Below are 21,201 nucleotides of genomic sequence, written 5' to 3' on the forward strand. Positions count from 1 at the left end.
TTTTTAATTGAAGTGTAGTTCATTTACAATATTACATTAGTTTTACACGTACAACACAGTGATTTAATAACTTCATAGACTGCACTCCATTTAAAGCTATTACAAAATAATAGCTATATTTCTCTGTGCTATACAGTATACCCCTGTTCCTTATTTATTGTATACACAGTAGTTGTAGCTCCAGGAATGGGTTCTTTTTAAAAAATACAATAGCTGATTCATAATGAAAGTGTGAATTCATGTCTGTTTCTTACAAAAAAACTTGGCACATCCATTCTATCTGAAACAAGTGCTGAGTAAAAAGAATCCATCAACACAGCACTGACTCACAAGTGGACCTTAAAAACCAACCAATAAACCTGTTCTCCCTCCTCTATTGAGGTCCCTGACAGTGAAGGAAAACTTTTCAAAACAGGCACCTTTGACCTTCGTATTATTTAAAATCTTTATATCAAGATTAAACATACTTTCCAGTATGAATGTACCCTCCACAAAGTTCTATCCCTGACATATTGTTTGAAAGAAGAGAACTAAAAAGCAATATTTGGAGAAGAGATCTGAAGTGGAAGAGACAGAAAGGTGTACCTCACTGAACAGCGGCAGACTCAGGGCACACGGGCACACAGCTTCGGAGTCACACCGATCGCAGAGCATCAGGGAGAAACACCAAATCCCCACTCTGCAAGCCTGGCTCTCCCCAGGCAGCCACCGTGGTCACCACTCTATTCGTTTTTCCGACCCTTTGTCAACCACTATGTGCCCCAACCTAGGCCACCGTATTTCAGCTGGTGTAGAAAATAATGTGGAAGATTAGCTTCCCCCAGAACAAAACTCATTCATTATCTGACTTAAAAAGAGACAGGAGAAGGCTAACAGGTCTATGAGCCGGTCCATTTAAAACCACTTTTCTTCACACATATATATTGTGAAATAGTTTTAACTCTACAAGTGCTTTTTTTTAAAATCCTTCTGTAATATATTAAACAAGCAACAAGACTTGGCTCCTCCTAAAATACAAAAGTTCCAGGGATGTCCCTGGTGGTCCAGGGGCTAAGACTCCAAGCTCCCAACACAGGGGGCCCAGGTTCGATCCCTGGTCAGGGAACTAGATCCCATATGCTGAACTTAAGAGTTCATTAAGATCCAGCAGGTCTTAAGGAAGTCTGAAGATCCCACAAAGCTGCAACTAAGATCCAGCACAGCCAAACAAATTAAATATTTATTTAATATTTATTTAAGAATATTTATTCTTAAATAAATATAAAATTTCCAAATATCTTTACCCTCTGCCTTTTCATTGTCCTTTTTGTAAGGATTGGCACATGAGAAAGAGAGAGCAAGTTAGGCTAAAAAACTGGGAATCATGCAGAAGATTATCAATATCTCAATCGTGTTGAACTGTGCTGTGAAGCTATTTCCAGAACAAAAGTGAGTAAAGCAATTAATATGTCAGCAACTATATTACAAAACATTTCTTTCTTTATTCTTAGACTCCTCAGCAAGGTGTTCTAATATATAGTTCAAGCCATACTTTTAAAAGTCGAGTTGCTCTAAAAGTGACTCTATCAAAATGTACTCCCTTGGGTTTAATCTTTTAATCATCTTAAAGTTTTTACAATCTATAGTATAAATAACGCTCTCAAGAGCAATTTAACATAACTTCATTTTGACATTTCAATAAAGATGTTCAAATTTTTCCCTTTGAAATAATAGCACAAATATTTATGGCAATGATACTGTACAAATATGTTTAAAATACAAGATAACAAGAGGTTAAAGCTGAGAAGAGATTCTAGTGAAAAATTCCAAGTAAGACAGCCTCACTTACACATAAGAAAAGCAAAGCTTCAAGACGCAGACTTCTCCAACTTTACAGAATATCAGGAAAGTTTGGGGGGCTTCCCAGGTGGCCTAGTGGTAAAGGATCTGCCTGCCAATGCAGGAGACACAAGTTAGATCCCTGGTCCAGGAAGATCCTACATGACTCAGAGCAACTAAGCCCATGTGGGCAACTTCTGAAGCCGACACACGCTAGTAGCCTGTGCTCTGCAACAAGAGAACCTGAACAAGAGTAGCCCCCACTTGCTGCAACTAGGGAAAAGCCTGGACAACGAAGACCCAGCACAGCCAGATAAATCAAGTGTACCATACTAGCTTAAAAAAAGAAAAAAAGAAACGTTTGGTATTATTCTCATTATCAGTTAGTAATATTTAAGTGATGTGTATAATATACTTTAGTTGACAGTGTGCAATAAATTAAGTGCCTGCCCAAAATGACTTATTTCATATATAATTTATAGAGATAATAGTCAGAATGGCATATAAAATCCATATTGAAATACTGAAGGGGAAGAAGTTTTAAAATAAAGAGTGAAGTTCATCCATGAACAATTCCAATCAACATAAAAGAATAATACAAGCAAAAACATAAGAGCAGTAGGATGGAAATAAATCAGGTCATGGGAACACGACAAGAGTCTCTTCGTGCTAGAAAAGACCAATGTAAGGATGAAACTTCGGAGAAGGCAATGGCACCTCACTCCAGTACTCTTGCCTGGAAAATCCCATGGACGGAGGAGCCTGGTAGGCTGCAGTCCATGGGGTGGCTAAGAGTTGGACACAACTGGGCGATTTCACTCTCACTTTTCACTTTCATGCATTGGAGAAGGAAATGGCAACCCACTCCAGTGTTCTTGCCTGGAGAATCCCAGGGACGGTGGGGCTGGTGGGCTGCCGTCTATGGGGTCGCACAGAGTCGGACACGACTGAAGCAACTTAGCAGCAGCAGCAGCAGCAAGGATGAAAATTGGCATCAGCGCTTCTGTGCCTTTAAAGATGCCCTGTGCTGAAGAAATCACTTAGCTTCATCAATGGCAATTTCAGATTACGTGAAGAAAGTGCAGTGTCCCAAGCTAGGCGGTGATTCTGACCATCCTCTTTGCCCCATCCACTATTTTTCCTCAATTAACAAATATCCTCATCCTTTTCTGGATCCTGCTGTTATCTCAGCTTCCTGTCTTCTTTCTCTCCATGAAACTGCATTAACAGGCAGGCAACATTTGTGGCCCCCATATCCTGTCACTTCATCTTGAGAACATGTCACCATCCATAAAGTCCTTTATCCTCACCCTCTAGACCTTCCTCCTCTAGTCTGCTGCCCACATGGTATCCTAAATTTTAACATAGCTCAAGACATGCTCACTGCATCTCCTACATTCTCTTTAAAAAGCACGCCCTTGATCCCATTTATATGAAATGTCCAGAAGACACAAATCCATAGAGACAGAAAGTAGATTAGTGTTTGCCAAAGGATGTGGGAAGAAAGGGAATTGGGAACGACTGCTAACAGACACAGGGTTTCTTTCTAGGGTGGTGGAAATATTCCAGAATTAGATAATAGTGCTGGCTGCACAACATCGTGAATACACTGAAAACCACTGAATTGTACACTTGAATATGGTGAATCTGATGTTATTTAAATGTGATCTCAATAAAAAACTGCAAATTAAAGATAAATGAAAATAAGCAAATATATGAGCACGTACACACACACACACGCACACACGCACACAGCACGTCCCTCCTTCTAACTTTCCTTTTGCCTTGCAAAATAATAAACCCCCCATAAGTGGAATTATTCAGGCAGAAGCTGAATGATCATCTGTCAGCAATATGCTATTGAAGGGCTAACTGAAGTGAGGAGGAAATTACACTAGATTACCCTTAAGTATTTTTCATCTTTAAGTTTCTACGTCACAAACCAAGATGAAGCGATTAGAACAAGGGTAATTTTTTAAAGTGACCAGAAAGAAAAAATGTGAAGCATTACTTGAAAAGTTACTTTTTTTTTTTCTATTCAAAATGAACACTGGAGACCATAATGAAGCAAAAGAACAAAAATGAAAGATTGAAAATGAAGAGCATTGGAAATTAAGAAAAATTATTAAGTAAATTAGATAATAGCACAAAAACAAAGAAGTGATATTCAGAACTAAACATAACAGTTGATTTGCTTATACAAAATTTATCCTGTATATATAATTGTTTTTCTATAGAAATTCTGAAGTCTTTTTTCTTTCTTAGGTGAAGAAGGTGTTAGAAAAAAATCTAATGGAGAAGAGATTCAAATCAAATTACTGCTGACAGGCATGTGACTAGGTTAATAAAGTAAACAATGGATGGATGACATAATAGAAAGTTATTTCCCTCAAATTCAGCCTTTTCTCTTTAAAGTTCATTACTGCAACAATGAGCATCCTTTGTGAGGAAATTTAGAGGGGAACAAAAAACATTGTTGATGATACAAAAAGCAAGAAACTTTAAAATTTTCTACTACAAATCAATTTCTGCAAACATCTGTAATAGGCTGCTGTAGAAAAGAATCTCATTTAAATATTAAATGACCAAATTTCAGTGGAGGGGAAAAGCTATTAGTATACACATATGCAGTATTAGAAAAGGGGTCATTCAGTAACTATTCATTATTTGATTTTACACAGAACATTAAAACATTTGACATATTTGCCTGGTCATAAACCATAATTTATAAAACACCAAATTTTAAAAGGAAGCTCAGTTTGAATGCTATCCAAATAAGCAAGCTATACAAAATGATGATTCTTTTACTCCCCCTAGAAGCTTTCAAATTTAGGCTTCCAAAAGAATGAAAGAAATGGAATTTCTGAGTCTGTCAAGAACTTTCTCCTCCTGTCCTTTTATAATTAAAAATTTAGACCACACAGAGTCGAAAACACGACTTTTTAATGACCCAAACTCCTTATGAATTTAGAGATCATAATCCACTTTGGCATCCAGAAACAAGTTTACACCTGTTTCAGCTTCAAAGAATATTTTTCCATACAAGCAGCTACAGCATACCCATCTAAAGAGTAAATTTTGTTACAAGCCCCATTCAGAAGCCAGAAGATTATACTTCAAAATCATATTCCAAATAATGGTCTGGTGATCCGCAGCATCGGCACCAGTCTGAGAGCTTGTCAGAAATGCAAAATTTCACCCCAGACCTACTATTGTGAGAGTTTGTGGTATTGCTTGGGAATATTAAATTCTGTTTATAAAGGTTAAGAAAATAAATGGATTGGATGAAACTCATAAGAAGTTATCATCACTGATGGTAGTAAGCTAACACTCAGTGACTTAGTTAAGCACAGTAATGAGAGCTTGTAAGACCAAGAGAAAAGTCACAAGACACGTTAAAATTAGGTAAATCAGTAACCTGTAAGATATTCCAAAATAGAAAGGAATGGCAAGACCAAGCCATTATCATGCCATCTCTGGACTGACAGCGATGCCATTCCGTATCAGCCTTCCAGCAAGCACGTTCAGTATGAGGCTATTCTGGACCCTCAGGTGCTCTCACCAAGAAACGCAAATAGCCCCCATGGCTCATCAGCAGGCAAACTGGTAAACCTACACCTGTATCTAAGTGTACCTGTCCCCACTCTCTTCGATTCAGCAAGTATGTATCCCAGGAAGTAAGATGCCCAGGTCTATGCAGAGTTCTTCCTCAACTCTAGTCCACATAAGCATGTACATCATCAGTGGGAAAGGCTGATGTGAGAGACACAGGACACATGAATTTTGTGTACCCAGGATTCAGGTACAAAAAAGTGAAAGGACTCAGGTCCTTCCTTTCAATCTCTTCAGTCTCCTTAAGGTCGTTAACCTACCGCCCCTCTCCTAACCACCCCCTACGGTTTTCCTCTTGCTTTTGGCTGTGTGTTTTAAACTGATTTGATAAATCGTATGATTCAAGCATTTTAATTTGGTGGCTGAGCCTGTCTATTCCATACCTCTGGGACAGCTGGTAGTGTACTCGGAGGCTAACTACTGCATCAAGGTAATTTCCTACAAAACATCTACTGAAAAGTAATATGCATTTCAAAAGGTCCCTGTGTGATTGATAATGTGAATTCAAGTTTAGAAACACTGAGCGGGACTGTTGGAGAAAGCTGCACAAAGACAGAAATTTGGGTGTCAGAATGATGCTCAGAACAGCATCCTGAATAAAAGCCCTCATGTACCCCCCTGAAAATAACTCACAGCCCCAGAACAAGGGAGAGAATGCTAAGAAATCCATTTTCAACAACCATCATGTACGGCTTAGAGCAACATTGCAGCTATTGCTGACTCTCGTTCAACTCCAGCTTTGTAAAACTCCACGCAACTTGAGAAAACACATAGAAAAGTACAGCATAATGTATCTCAACACTAATCCAGCACTTTTTCTTGCTGGGAATTAAAAAAATACACTTTTTCCGATACATTATGTTTCAAGAACACCAATCTAAAGGACCTACGACTACCAGAAACAGAGAAAGGGTCATGACTTTCTTAACAAGACTGCAGTGACGACTTGGACTATCCAAGAACAGAGTTGAGCAGAATGACCTAAGAAGTGATCTTAATGAGCTGTATACTTCTCACCGGCCACCGGTTCCTGACTTCATCAGCTCTGGTAATTTTATGTATTTACTGTATTTCACTGTTCCTGACACATAGTAAGGACTCAATAAATGTTCTGAAATAATAATAAAAAAAATTTTAATGTCACCCTTTCTTTGATTTATCTGAGACAAATTTAATTCAATTCCTTGATTCTGAGAAATTCTTGAGAACGAAGGTATAATTCCATATATCAAATCAGCATATCTTCATAACACTCCCTCATTCCATACTCCAAAGTTGGATTTTATATTTTCTATTATTAATTTCATTCTAATTTTCCATGACACAATGAAGCACATTAATCTACCCATTAAGAAATAATCTGACCATTTCTAAAAGTCATCAACAATTATATATCAAGGATATACATACACAGGAAAGATTAGCTATTATTTTGACATTTTTTTCTAGGTCCAGATTAAGACATCTTAGGGAAATATCAATTTAAAACATCTACAGAAGAACTAAAATAGAAACTGGACACTGTCACACACATAAACGTCATAAACAAGTTCTAAAACAAGAGGCCAAAAGTGTTGAGAATGTTTAGTGAAGAATAAGATGAGAGTATCGGGAAAAGAATGTAAAAGTTCTAAAGATCATTTCTGTAAGGAATATGCTTGCTATTACTTCTGAAACAGGGATGTGTGTTTATGTTTCAAAGGAAAAGATTTATATTGGAAAGCACATAACTTCCCATTCCAATAAAGAAATATTTATAAAAAGAATAAGGAAACACCCATAGAGAATGGCTGAGTGTATTCCCTTCCAAATGCCCTATCGAATACTGTTCACGCCACACATTTAGTATAGCCATGAACGGTTAAAGTACTCAAAGGACATCAGACACTTCAGCACAGGTTTTTACACTGTGTTTCATGGGTTTTAAATGCCATGTGCTTAAGAACTGAGTCCACAAGCTCACAGAGAAAGAAGTAACCTTATAGATTTTTGTGTCCTCTGCAGCTAACAGCATGAGAGCAGACATCTGACAAGCATTCAATAAACACTATTACCATTCTCTGAGGCAAAAATCTTAATTGGAAAACAATCTAAACACTACCATCATCACCACCACAAGTGAAAAAGTAGCTCTCAAGATTTCCAAGTGAATCCACTTCCATGTTAAACAATGGGAACAAGAAAAGAGTAATTGTCTTATTCATTACAAAGGGCTAAGAATGGATCTTCTGTTTGCAAACTTAATCCACTCCAACTAGTGCAGTTAACTGCCCACTAAAACACAGCACCTTGTCTTTCACAAATCTGATGCTTGATCCATGTTCTTAATGGAAAGCATTAAACGCATGTACTCTATTTCATTCCTTGTTATGTGACATACAGTCTGTAATGTGAAAATTAAGAGGCAAAATGCTTATTGTTATAAGCAATGGCAGGAAAAAAATGACTTCAATTTCAAAATATCCTACCCTAAACCCTGGTTTGTTCACATATGAACATCCAAGTTTCAATGATAAATCCTTTAAAATCCATTCAACCAATAACTGCAGTTATGTTTTGTGCAGCACAGGACCCAAATTCAAGGCTGGTGCTCCACTTGGGTTGATAAATTTTAATAAGCTGCTATTCCCCATTAGGGAGTTGGTCACTGGTTTTAACAAACTCCTTGAAGAGTTCATTTCAGTTATTCCTGCCTTGCTGGATGTGTAACAATTTAATCTTGTTGCTTTCTTCCTAAGGGGTAGAAAGATGATGCTCAAATGAGAGCACTTGCAAAGGGGACTTGAGCAATGAAATTTAGGAGCTGGCTGGACGGGCCTGAGGGAAAGGGTCCTCTAAAGAGAGTGCCTACAACTTGGGGGTAGGGGAGAGACTGACAAAGGGAGGTGGGAAAAGAGCAGCAAAGAAATCTAGTTTCCTTAGAAACGAGACTCATAGCTCCAGAAGTTATTTCAAACATAGTTTAACTTGACATGACCCATTCTGACCCAAAACTTTGCTTTACACTACTGAAAGGCAAGTTTGCCTGTTAACACCAGTAAATAATTTCACAGATTATTAGCTTATTTCAAGAAAGAATTTCACAGTTACAGAAAGGTCATATTTATCTTTGTTATATACATAACATATCTTGCAGCCTTCTATGATAGTTTTACAAGATGGAAATAACAAGAGACAGTGGCTTTAGATATTGAGGGGAATATTTAAGAAAATGACATATCTAATTCCAAATCTATCATCTACACACACTGTGTGAGCTAAAAGTCCCTAGAAAGTGGTTGCAAACTACAAACTCTGCCACCACAGCCCTCCAGATTCCCCTAAGAGGGCATGCCAGTACCTTGGGACTCAGCTGATGGGCAAGGACACTTTGAAAAAGCACTCCAAGAGATGCTGATACTCAACCAAACACCTCCTGCCCCACTGCCCCTATCAGCTAATAATGTTTCACCACCTGCTGCGGATGTATTTTTTTTGTGTGTGCTGTTCTTCTATTCCAAATGTTAACTAAGTGAAGTCATTAGAATAGAGCATCTGAATTCAATTGGCATTTATCCAGTTTTTAAGAGGTAAAAATAAATCCATGAACAGCAAATCAATTTAACATCCTTTCAAACAATTCCATTTTAAAGCCATATAACAAATTCTGAACGCAAAGCTATTTAGAGTCATAGCTTTCCAATTTAAGTAGTTAAGTCCGCTAACATATTTCCACAAATCAAACATTCACTACCAAGAAGCAGTAGAAAAAAAAAGTTCCAGCATTCCTCACAATCCACTTAAACTTCAGTAAGGGATAATAACTCAGATTTTTTAAGCAAGTAAATAAAGAATATTATTTCAAGGTTATCATAACTCTCCCTTTGTACATGATACCTCAAATCCTACAGGCTTTACATTTAGATAATTTTCTTATTTATGGATAATTTCAAGTAAAACTAGTTAAAGAAGTAATTCTCCTTCAAACTAACACTCCTGGTTTTCAGGGTTCATATTATTCATACTCCAGTCCACTGGTATGTATCTCACAATCCCCAAACTTCTTCAACTTCAATATTGCTGTTTACACAACTATAAAGCACATCAAGAAATAGCTCTCAAAACTCCCAACTCTTAAAATCATCAGACAACATGTGTGCATCAACAACCTGGTAGTTTTTACAGCTGTCAGTCCTAGTCTACATACAGTTAGGCCCAAATACGAAGAAAAAAACTTAGGGGGGGAAAAAAAAACAACTCCAAAAACAAACTAAGAAAATATACTTACCTTAATTGGAGCACTACTAAACTTAATTTTCCTGTTTGCCGGGATGTCTTCTTCTTCTGGCAATCCAGCGATCTCTGAGCATTCCACATCAGGCTGACAGTAATTGTTTTCATCACTATCTTCCTGCTCCTCCTGTTCAGTACCTGTCTCTCCCCAGTCTGAATTATACCTGGATCTCACCCTATACACATTATAGTCACTGTGCATGTAAACATGGGAGCTCCCAAAATGATGCGGCTCTTCAAATACTTCCTTTTCACAGGTGAACCTAGATACCTCAGCAGAGGTGAAATCACCACCTGCAAGTTCTCTCCTCTGTTGCATTGCTGCCTCACTCTCCACCAAACGAGCTTCTGCGTCTTCTGAAGGTTCGTTCTGTGGTGAAGGGATTTCAGGCTCTGGCACTGCCTCGCTTTCACCACCAGGTTCTTCAGGGGTGTCTCTGTCAGTTCTGCCGGGAGCCTCCCGGTTAGATGCGGGGTCCTCGGCTGCCTTGCTCTGCTGCGCCTCTTCACTGGGCACAGAAGCTAGAGAGGTACTTTTCGAAGCCACCTCTAGTCCTGGGCTTGTGCTACGCTTCTGAGCATCCTCTGCATCGTCACTGTGCTTGCTTGGAGGAGACCAAGAATTAGAATCCTTAAGGTGCCCAAAGGTGTCAAGATTTGTAACGGTAACAGATGGTAAATTGAGGGGATAATGCCCAGTCACTGAGTATTCGTTGTTCTCAGCCTTCTCGGAAATGATGGCACTGGGGGAATCGGTGTTCTCAAATACTGCACTCAGTTGACTCACAGTTGGGGAGACAGCCTCGGTCCGGGAGCTAAGACTGTCCAGGGAATCAGTACTGCCTCGGTTGGACTTGGAACCACCCCATTCATCCTGAGGTTCACTCCCTCCAGCTTTCTCCTTCTTTGGGGAATAGCGGTTGTTTTGTCCTGACTCATGCACACTTCTCTCAAACATCTTGCGAGTTTCTGTGAACTTAGAATATGAAGGGCCATCGTACATTGTGTCAAATCTACTAATTCGTTCTGAAACAGAGGACTCCAACTTAACAACCGAGCCATCTGTTTTTTCCAGAAATTCTCTGGGCTTCATTCGCCTCTGCGGGGATGAAGGTCCACCTCTGCCCCTTGTTCTGGCCATGACTGCGGCATTCTCACTGGGTTCCATACCCATCTGCATAAATAGGTTTTTAATTCTGTTGACATTGGAGCCATACTTCCTCCCCCTGCTCTGCTGGGAGCCCTCACCTTCTTTTGTTTTTTGTTCCCCATCTGACTTGGGTTTGTCAAAGGTACTTTTCAATGCCTGGAACTCAGTTCTATATGCATTCCTGTGAGGAGAGGCACTTCTGAGCGTGGTACGTTCACCTGAAGACTCGGTTTTCAACATTTTTACTTCAGGGGTGAAAAGCCAATGTTCATAATGATCAGGTAAAAAAACCAAAAAAACAAAACACCTCTCTTCTCTAATCACCAGTATCTGGTCAAGAAAAAGTACCTCTCAAATGGCATACTGTGTCAGTGATCCTCCCAACAGGTGTATTAGGAAATTATTCAGTCAAGAGTTACACAAAATGGCTTTTTCAAAGCAAGACTACAGGTTCATCTGTAACAGAAAAGAATGAATTTCTGAATTCATTTACTTATTTGAATTTATGCTTAGTCAACTATTAATACATTTTTCAAAGTGGCTTAGCCACATGTCAACTAAGAAATTACTTTTTGAACTGGAAACTTTAAAGCCAAGAATTTAAAAGTTATAACTCTGATCAATCTTGGGTAACAAAACTGTTTCAAACATAACTTGAGGACCCCCACACACACCAAAATCACACACACACCAAAATCATACACACACACACGTGACACATAAGTACACTTGAAAGCAATACTTTAGCCCCAGTTTTGGTTGGTTTTGTGAATGACCTTAAAAGAAACCAGCAGTCCCCAGATCTTTAAGAAATCATCAAACTATCCAGAAAAATGATATTTACTTGAGATTCCCTACATCGGGTAGAACTTATTCTTTCTGCACAAGCATAATTAAAAGTTCAGAATCTATGTTTACAAACTCCAAAACATGCCTACAGTGGTTTATTCCATTCTTTCTGGTCCAATATTCTCACCTATATCATCCCCAAAGCAACCCTAGTGGAATTTCAGACCAAAACAAGCATAATAACGTTCTTAAATGGCAGTAAGTTTCACTCTAAGTTCAGAACCATATCAAATATTTGGAAGTTTCCTAAGAGTGAATTATTAATTATAGAGTGGGATATACAATATCATGGGAATCAATGTATGAAAACGTGACGATCAGAAGGTAAACAGACCATGAAACCTCTTTTCACAGCCCTGATTTGTTTATTACACTTGCCCCTAACTTACTACAAGCTCAGAATACAACGCAATGCATGCTGGCCGGTTTCCTCAAGCCCACAGCTGGATTTTACATCAATATGCCAGCAAGCAAATACTTCAAGATCCGCTGTGGAGCAGACACTGTAGCTCTAAAGATTTTTCATTTTGTTTTGGTTTTGTTTTGTTTTTTTAATATTAGGCCGAGCCCTATCACCCGCACGCTCCATCAGATGAGGAAGCACACACTTTCATTGAAACTGTCTCCAACCAAACTCGGCTCCTGGCCCAGCACGCATGCATGGCCCATGCAGACAAACAAGAAAGGCTTCAGAGTGTGGTGCCTGTTTTTCTGTCAGGCATCGACAATCTCCTTCTACCCTGACATTTGTTTCAGACTTCACACTCTCCCCCCCCACCCCCACCCTCACACCCCACTCCCGCCCCCACCAATTCCAAACCCCGAAGAGGCGGGGGCGGGGGCGATGGGGCCGCCGAGGGATTCAAAACCTGCCCTCACAAAAGACAAACATAAATAACACCAACTTGAGAGGCAGCCGATTCCCAAGCCTGGTTCGGGACGCAATCCCTCGGCCCCCGGGCAGGGGCAGGGCCGGGAGAGCAGGTGACGCCAAGCGCTATGGTAGGAGGTCGCGGACTAGCTTTGTGCCAAGAAGCACCTGAAGTCCTAACATATTGGCTGCGGCTCCCGGCGGCTGCCAGGCGGATGCCGGCGTGGCTCGGGAAAAGCCGAGCTCCCCAGCCACATTTAAAAAAAAAAAAAAAAAGGAAAAAATTACAGGGTAATGCTAATAAATCCCTTTGTTTTTCGTCCCAGAGTGCCAGGAGACAATAGATCCCACTGATAATGCCTCTGATCCTCAACCTATCGCTCCCCAACCGCAACCCACCCCCACCCTCAGCCTGCAACTCAGCCTTTGTACATCCCGATTTTTTTCCTCCTCATCTCCACCCTCCCCAACTCCTCGCCCCGCGCACAGCCTCCCCCTTACCCGAGCCGGAGCCGCCGCCGGCGGGGAGGGTCAGGCGGCCGTGGCTCCCACCCCCTCCTCCGAGGCGCCCCCCGCCCCGCGGTGGCCGCAACTCGGCTCGGCGCCGGCCCGCTCGCCGCCCCTCCACCCGCTCCTCACGGCGCAGCGCGGAGGGTGGCTGCGGCGGCCGCTTCCACTCGCGCCGCGGCCCCCACGCGCGCCCGGCCCGCGGAGGGCGGCCCGGGGAGGCGCGCTGCACTGCCCAACGCCATTGCGGGCGGGCGGCGGCCCGGGCCCCGAGGCGCTCGCACCCTCGGGCCGGCCTGGGGCTGGGGTCCCGGCCGGGGCAGGGGCCTCGCCCACGTGCGACCGCCCGCGCCGGGCCGTTTGGCCGGCCGCGGAGCCGAGGTGGAATGGGGGAGAGGCCGCGGGGGTGAGGAAGGCCCGGGGTAACAGGTGCCTCACCTCGGCTGATGGGATTAACTCTAGGGCCGCAGAGAGAGGGAGCCCGGCAGCAAAATCCCAGGAGAGGGAGAGAGGGAGCCTCTGGCGGCCAACGGAGGGCGAAAAGCACCGGCCCGAGGCGAGGCCGCGCCACCCCGCCCCCAGCCCCGCGCCGTGGGCGCAGAGCCCCTCGGGCTTGGGGCACGGCCTGCCCTTCGGCTCGGGTCTTGGAGCCGCGAGAACTGGGTTCTTGGGGCCCCATCCCACAGAGTCTGCAGTTAACTCCATGACCCCAGGGCATCTAAAACCCTGGGCCACGCTCCTGGCCTGCAAGGCCAATCCCTAGGCCCAGATCCAGAATGGCCGCCACTTAGGCCGCTGAGCTTCACCTAACACCCACCTTGACCTTAAGGCGCCACTGCTAAAAAGAGAGAGAGGAGGAACTCTTCTGGCTTTCTCGTCAGGAAACAGTTTTTCAGACTCCCCCGCCCAACCCCCCACCCCTTTTATAAATGCTCAGTACCCTCTCCTTTCCCCATCAAAAATACAGGAAGTGTTACAGCCTTCCTGCAAAATATAAAATCTATCATGACTGTCAATAAAGACCTTTAAACCAGTCCTCAAAAAAAAAAAAAAATGGAGTAGAAACTCTTAAGGATAATTTTTCAAGAAGGTGGAAGATGTGTCAAAAATGTTATTTGACTCATCAATTAGGGAGGGAACACCAAGATATAACCTGTCCAAATGACAATGTGAAGAACAAAACTTTATGGAAAATCAGAAAAGAGGTAAAACTGGTTAATTAGGCACTAAAATGTAATGTTTTGAATTATCTCCCATACAGGGTAGTAATCAACTGTATCTCTTGAGGAACAAAATGATTTTGTATTTCTACAGATAAGAACCATTTACAGAATCCTTAAGTTTCTAGGGCTTATAGAATGGTAAAAAGTATAGTCAAAGGCAGACAAAGGTGCAAAGCACTGCAGAACCATGAAGAATCCCAGGGGTCCCCAGCCTCCCTCTGGGATCTAATTAATGTCTGATGATCTGAGGTGGAGCTGAAGTAATAATAATAGAAATAAAGTGCACAATAAACATAATGCATTTAAGTCATCCTGAAACCATCACCCTCAATCCAGTCCCTGGAAATACTGTCTTCCACTAAACAGGTCCCTGGTTCCAAAAAGATTGGTGACTACTGCTGTAATAACATCCAGCATTCCATTGAAAGGACACTCAGTAATCTTTTTGTCCGTTTTAAAGCCTTACATGAGTTCTTCCAAGGGAACCATTATTACCTGCATTTTTACAGATGGGAAAATAGGTTTAGGTTTTGTAACTTACCTACAGCTTTCTCACTAGGGCTTCCCAGATGACACAGTGGTAAAGAATCTGCCTGCAGTGCAGGAGAACAGGGTTTGATCCCTGAGTCAGGAAGATCCCCTGGAGAAGGAAATGGCACCTCACTCCAGTATTCTTGCCTGGAAAATTCCATGGGCAGAGAAGCCTGACAGGATACAGGCAGTGGGGCCGCTAAGAGTCAGACACAAGTGAATGAGCACACACAGCTTTATCACTAGAAAGTGATTATAGCTACATATGAACTCTGGCCAGTCTGTACACAGAAGCTGTATACTCTTGAAGTGAAATCTTTTCTCATTTAATTTCAAAAGAGCTTTGTCACTATTCAAGTCTATGTATCTCTTATTTTGAACAGTGGAGTTTTTTTCTTTTCTTCAAGCCTCACCAAATTCTGGGTGCTTTCCCAAGGAATTGGCATTCTCTGTCTACGACGTGGATGTCACTTCTATAAGCATAAACAGATGTAACAGGCAGTGTGAGGGGGCAGTGGTTCCAGTCTCCACTTTTGGAAAGAACATTTGTGCTGTCTGGGGTAAATGAGCGGAAAAGTTCCTGTCATTTATTTGCAGTATGGAAACCATGTTTTTTAGGAGAATAACTTAAATAAATGCAGGAACCTAATCACTGAGTTCTATCTGTAGATGAGGGGGCAGAGTTGGCAACAAAACCAGTCTTACACCTCTTTACAAAAAGATGATTCATGCAGAAAAGCAGCCTAAAGAATTCGGTTGGTTTGGGTTTCATTTTTTTTTTTTTAATATGAACCTTCTGGAAAAATTCATAGTGAAGGGATGAATGACAGAGTTTTTAAAACATAATTTTAGATTCCTGGCTTGCCCATTATCCACCTTCCATTTCTAACACTTATCTGAATGTTTGAAGGGACTACTAGACCACTACTAACTAATCCAATACATGTGGTTATTTAACTTAAATCATACAATTTAAAATTAAGTTCTGGGCTTCCCTGGTGGCTAAGTGGTAAAGAATCTGCCTGCTGACACAGGAGACACAGGTTCAATCCCTGATCTGGGAAGATCCCACATGCCTTGAGGCGGCTAAAGCCGTGCACCAATACTGAGCCCATGCTCCAAAGCCCGGGGGCGGCAGCCTTCAGTAGCCTGCCAGCCCTAAAGCCTGTGCTCCCCAAGAGAAGTCACTGCAGTGAGAAACTCTTGTTATAGAAAGTAGCCCCTCTCTCCACAGCTAAAGAAAAGCCCAGGCAGCAACAAAGACCTGGTAAAGCCGAAAATAAATATTAACACTTAAAAAAATAAGTAATAAAATTAAGTTCCTTAGTCCCACTAGCCACATTTGAAAGACTCAGTAACTACATGTGGCTGGTGGCTACCCTATTGAACAGTATAAATACAGAACATTCTCATCACAGAAATTTCTATTGAATGATGCTGTCATAGACAACATTTGTACTTCTGTAAATTAGGAAAGGTATTTTGACTTTGTAAGGGTCAAAACCTAGTTCAATAGATCATTAATGTGTATGGTCATAATAAGGATAAGAGGTCATAAATTTTGCATTTTCTAATTGGAAAGGGACTGGGGCAGTGCTTTTGTTTAGTAGCTAAGTCCAGTCTGACTTTTTCTCAGACTGTAGCCCACCAGGCTCCTCTGTCCATGGGATTTCCCAAATAAGAATACTGGAGTGGGTTGCCATTTCCTTCTCCAGGGGATCTTCCTGACCCAGGGATCAAACTCGAGTCTCCTGTGTCTCTCTGCATTGTAGGCAGATTGCTTACCACTGAGCCACCAGGTAATCCCTGGTCAGTATTAGGTAAAGTTTTAGTACTGACATACAAGACATCCAAAATGCAATATATTTGGGGAAGATGGGAATTTTTATTTTCATATGTGATTTGTTCTACAAATCATGTAGAATACTGTGGGCTGTTATTCTTATTTCCTTTGTAACCAATAATAATGCGATTAATAAGAAAGGACCATAAGATTAGTACAATAAAAAATACAAAATGTATTCTACCTTGTTTTACGGGTTTTATCAATGTATTTTTTTCAGTTTTCATAATGGATATTCTGAATATCTATTCAAATAATTAAATTATTCATATGTGAAAGTTAAATATTGGGTGTAATTGTGAAATTAAGCCTAAATCAAGCCTGAATCAAATTTTAAAACGAGAGAAAATTGACTAAGGTGAGTCTGAAACAGCTCATCACTCCTTGATTTATAGCATGAAAGCACCTGGCTGATGGTGTGTTACCAGAAGTTCATAAAGGGAGAGAAAAGAATAGAACAAACATGGAGGTCTCTAGAATAATTTTTATTTACTTATTTATTATTTTTAACTGTGCTGGGTCTTCGTTGCTGCATGAGGGCTTTCTCTAGTTGCAGCAAGCGAGGGCTACTCTCCACTGCAGCGCCTGGAGTTCTCACTGTAGTGGCTTCATTTATCTCAGAGCACAGGCTGTAGGCATACAGGCTTCCTTAGCTGCAGCCCGCAGGCTCAACAGTTGCGTGCGCCATGCAGGCTCTAGGGCATGCAGGCTTTGGGAGTTTTACACAGGGCCTTAGTTGCTCGGAGGCGTGTGGAGGCTTCCTGGATCAGGGATCAAACCTGTGTTCCTTGCATTGGCAGGCAGATTCTTATCCACTGTGCCACCAGGGAAGTCCTAGAATAATTTTTTTATGAAATAGGCAAAGTAAGGGAAGAGCAATTCCAATCCTATCCAGGGTACCTTCCTGGGATCAAACCCAAGTCAGGTCTCCTGCATTGGCAGGTGGGTTCTTTACCGTTAGTGCCCCCTGGGAAGCCCTGGTTTTACCCGTAACTCTAGCATAAAAAGATATTTTACTCATACTGTTGTTTCTGTACCAGTATTAATAAGAAAAGTATGTTGACAGTAATGAGTCACTTGTTTACAAAAAGTTAGTTATAACTGCTTATTTTACGTTTGTAAATATCAGAGTGCTTTGTCATTTTCAGATGCAAATGATATTCTTGTATCTTAGAGGTCCATCTTTTAAAATAACCATCCCTGTTTAAGGGTAAAAACTGTTATTTTTTAGTCTTACAATATTTCACACATACTTGATTATAGCAGTAAAATATATTTCTCTAAAATCGTGATAGAGTCCCCAGGCTTACATTCAGAACACATCAGAGATATCTGTAATCTCTGATTTTGTTAAGTAGTTATAAAATTAAGCTTAAATCCATAAATGGATTTTGTAACCTATAAGGTATCATTTCTGCCTAAATAAATTGATAATGATTCAGCATGAATTTCTACCTGCATTCATGGTTTGGCATGCCATTGAAAATCATACCATCATTTTGGTTCATTTCTCACTCTACAATACATCCAGTATCTTGGCTTTTCAGTCTAAATTTGGTTCATGATAAGTTTGAGTACTTTTATTTGTTGCAAGTAATAAACTATAGAATATCTTAGGATTTCTTAAAGTCATTTTTAAGTTATTATCAACATCTTAGCTCTACAAATAAACCACAGTAGACTTGCACGGTACATTTAGGCTAAAAGTGATACATTTTCTCTTTTTTCCCTATTTTTACTTTTTTGGTTGCTCACACAAAACACCCCAAACCAAGAGTTTTATTGGATGAGACATTGGTGTGATGTTGTCATTACCGTCACTGCTTCTCAGGTTGAAACAATAGCTGCTATACCAATTCTTTTCGGTTTTCAGTTTTATAGTGGTGAAAATGGCATGTTTATAAACAAGTGTTAGGTATTTATCTGTCTCTCCAGAAACGCATTTTACTTTCAGCAGATTAGCCTCTCTGGTAGAAGGATTCTAGGAGTGGTCTTCAACCTGCCAATCCTCCACCCACAGGGTGCACCTGAACTCTGGCATCTTTGCGATTGGCATGTTGTCTACTCTGCTTCAGAATAAGTCATTATTCTAAGACTGAGACAAATGAGAGAGACACACTGATTCTTCACTGAGAGAACAGTTAGCAGAGTGTCAAACTGAGATTCAACTTGAAAACCTTTTACTGGAATTCATATTCAGTATTTTTATTCCCCCTAGAGATGCTAAGCCTAGTTCTTGAGCTATAAAATAGCATAGTTCTTTGCACACAGTTGTTGGGGGAAATAGTTGTCCAAAACAGTCTTAATTGTGAAAATATGGGGGGAAAATATCAAAGAACAACAAAAGTATCTCAGTAGCTTCTCCATTCCTTGGCATTAGCCTTGATGAATTAATTATTAAAGTAAGTAGATAAACACTTCTGTTTGTCTCCAATTAAACAGGAGAGTTCTGTGATTTTATTTCAATTTTCAGTCTAGTTCTAGTGATAAAACCTTCTTGAGAAGGTCTAGTATAGTCCCATTTCACACAAAATTCAAATTGTAACAAGCTGCATTTTAAGAAAACACTAGTGCATTTCATTTGTAGATGTAGTCATATGCTTTTAGAAATAAAAAATTAGCTCTGAAGTTGTTAGTACATTTTCTGTAGGGTCTTAGCCATGATTCTGATGTCCACTTTAGACTCTTGTCAATTACCACTAACACAATAGTTTCAAGTGAAGTTTGAATTGCAGGTGAATGATTTACATGTTTATACACTATTTAACTTTTGAACTGGATGAATTATGAACAGGAACTTATCCTAATTAGTGGGCAGATATTAAACAACCAATCCTCTTGTTCTCGCCTTACGACAGTTCCCAACACTTGTGATTGTATTCGGAAATGTTGCTGGGTTTAGAGTTAGTTTCTTCTTGATTGGTCTTCCCAGGTAGCTCAGTTGGTAAAGAATCTGCCTGCAATGCAGGAGATCCCAGTTAAATTCCTGGATCAGGAAGATCTGCTGGAGAAGGGATAGGCTACCCACTCCAGTATTATTGGGCTTCCCTTGTTGCTCAGCTGGTAAAGAATCTGCCTGCAATGTGAGAGATCTTGGTTCAATCCCTGGGTTGGGAAGATCCCCTAGAGAAGGGAAAGGCTACCCACTCCAGTATTCTGGCCTGGAGAATTCCATGGACTGTATAGTTCACAGACTCGCAAAGAGTTGGACACCACTCTTCTTGATTGATCATGGTTTTAGACACTAAGTCATGTCCAACTTTTGCCACCACATGGACTGTAACCCACCAGGCTCCTCTGTCTATGGGATTTCCAGGCAAGAATACTGGAGTAGGTTGCCATTTACTTCCTTCTCTCTTGATTAAGGCACTACAAACTGTGTGATATGGATCACATATTTTCTCAGCTTTTTGTTGTTGTTGCTATTGTTCTTCAGTTCACTTCAGTTCAGTTCAGTCGCTCAGTCGTGTCCGGCTCTTTGCAACCCCATGAATCGCAGCACGCCAGGCCTCCCTGTCCATCACCAACTCTCGGAGTTCACCCAGACTCATGTCCATCGAGTCGGTGATGCCATCCAGCCATCTCATCCTCTGTCGTCCCCTTCTACTCCTGCCCCCAACCCCTCCCAGCATCAGGATCTTTTCAAATGAGTCAGCTCTTCGCGTGAGATGGCCAAAGTATTGGAGTTTCAGCTTCAGCATCAGTCCTTCCAATGAACACCCAGGACTGATCTCCTTTAGAATGGACTGGTTGGATCTCCTTGCAGTCCAAGAGACTCTCAAGAGTCTTCTCCAACACCACAGTTCAAAAACATCAATTCTTTGGTGCTCAGCTTTCTTCACAGTCCAACTCTCACATCATACATGACCACTGGAAAAACCATAGCCTTGACTAGACAGATCTTTGTTGGCAAAGTAATGTCTCTGCTTTTGAATATGCTATCTAGGTTGGTCATAACTTTCCTTCCAAGAAGTAAGCTGTTGTTCTTAGAAGAAAACAAAATTTCAAACTGAAAGTATAACATGTTAGGTTTTTTAAAAAGTATTGATATAGTTAAAATAAAGAGACCAGTTTGTGTGCAAAATCTTGTGTCTGAATCCTGCTTTTGATTTTTGTACAGTTGAGCAAAGTACTGTTAAATTCTACTTTAATAATTATCTGATATTGGTATCAGGGTGCTGGTGGCCTTATAGAATGAGCTTGGGAGTTTTCCTTTCTCTGCAATTTTCTGGAAGACTTTGAGCCCAGAAATCCCAAAACTGGTCCTGTATCCTGAGAAAACCATAATTGAAAAAGACACATGTACCCAATGTTCATTGCAGCGCTATTTACAGTAGCTAGAACATGGAAGCAAACTAGACATCCATCAACAGATGAATGCATACAGAAGTTGTGGTATGGATATACAGTGGAATATTACTCAACCGTAAGAAGGAATGCATTTGAGTCAGCTCTAATGAGGCGATGAACCTGCCTATTATATTATAAAAGTAAGTCAGAGAGAGAAAAGCCAGTATGGTGTATG

At 40.9% G+C, this 21,201-nt stretch overlaps 1 protein-coding gene across 26 annotated transcripts in view; it reads right to left on the reverse strand.

The window, feature by feature from the left end:
- PPP1R9A (protein phosphatase 1 regulatory subunit 9A) overlaps window positions 1–14,267 on the reverse strand; it is a 349,650-nt gene extending 335,383 nt beyond the window's left edge. For 12 of the 26 annotated variants that reach the window (XM_086397805.1, XM_086397804.1, XM_086397800.1 and 9 more), the window contains exons 1-2: window positions 13,518–13,905; window positions 9,698–11,308 (exon numbers count right to left, since the gene is read on the reverse strand). In XM_086397805.1, the coding sequence (XP_086253931.1) occupies window positions 9,698–11,092 (1,395 nt within the window). In that variant the 5' untranslated portion in view covers window positions 11,093–11,308; window positions 13,518–13,905. Of the gene's footprint in view, window positions 1–9,697; window positions 11,309–12,606; window positions 13,054–13,073; window positions 13,273–13,517 lie in introns of those variants that run through there. The other 14 variants (XM_086397813.1, XM_086397812.1, XM_086397811.1 and 11 more) reach the window with 4 other exon arrangements.
- Between the last annotated feature and the right edge of the window lie 6,934 nt (window positions 14,268–21,201).

This window comes from Bos grunniens, chromosome 4 (assembly GCF_055505025.1).
Source record: "Bos grunniens cultivar Pamir isolate PY7600 chromosome 4, Bosgru_T2T1.0, whole genome shotgun sequence".
In the NCBI taxonomy this organism is placed as follows: Eukaryota; Metazoa; Chordata; class Mammalia; order Artiodactyla; family Bovidae; genus Bos; species Bos grunniens.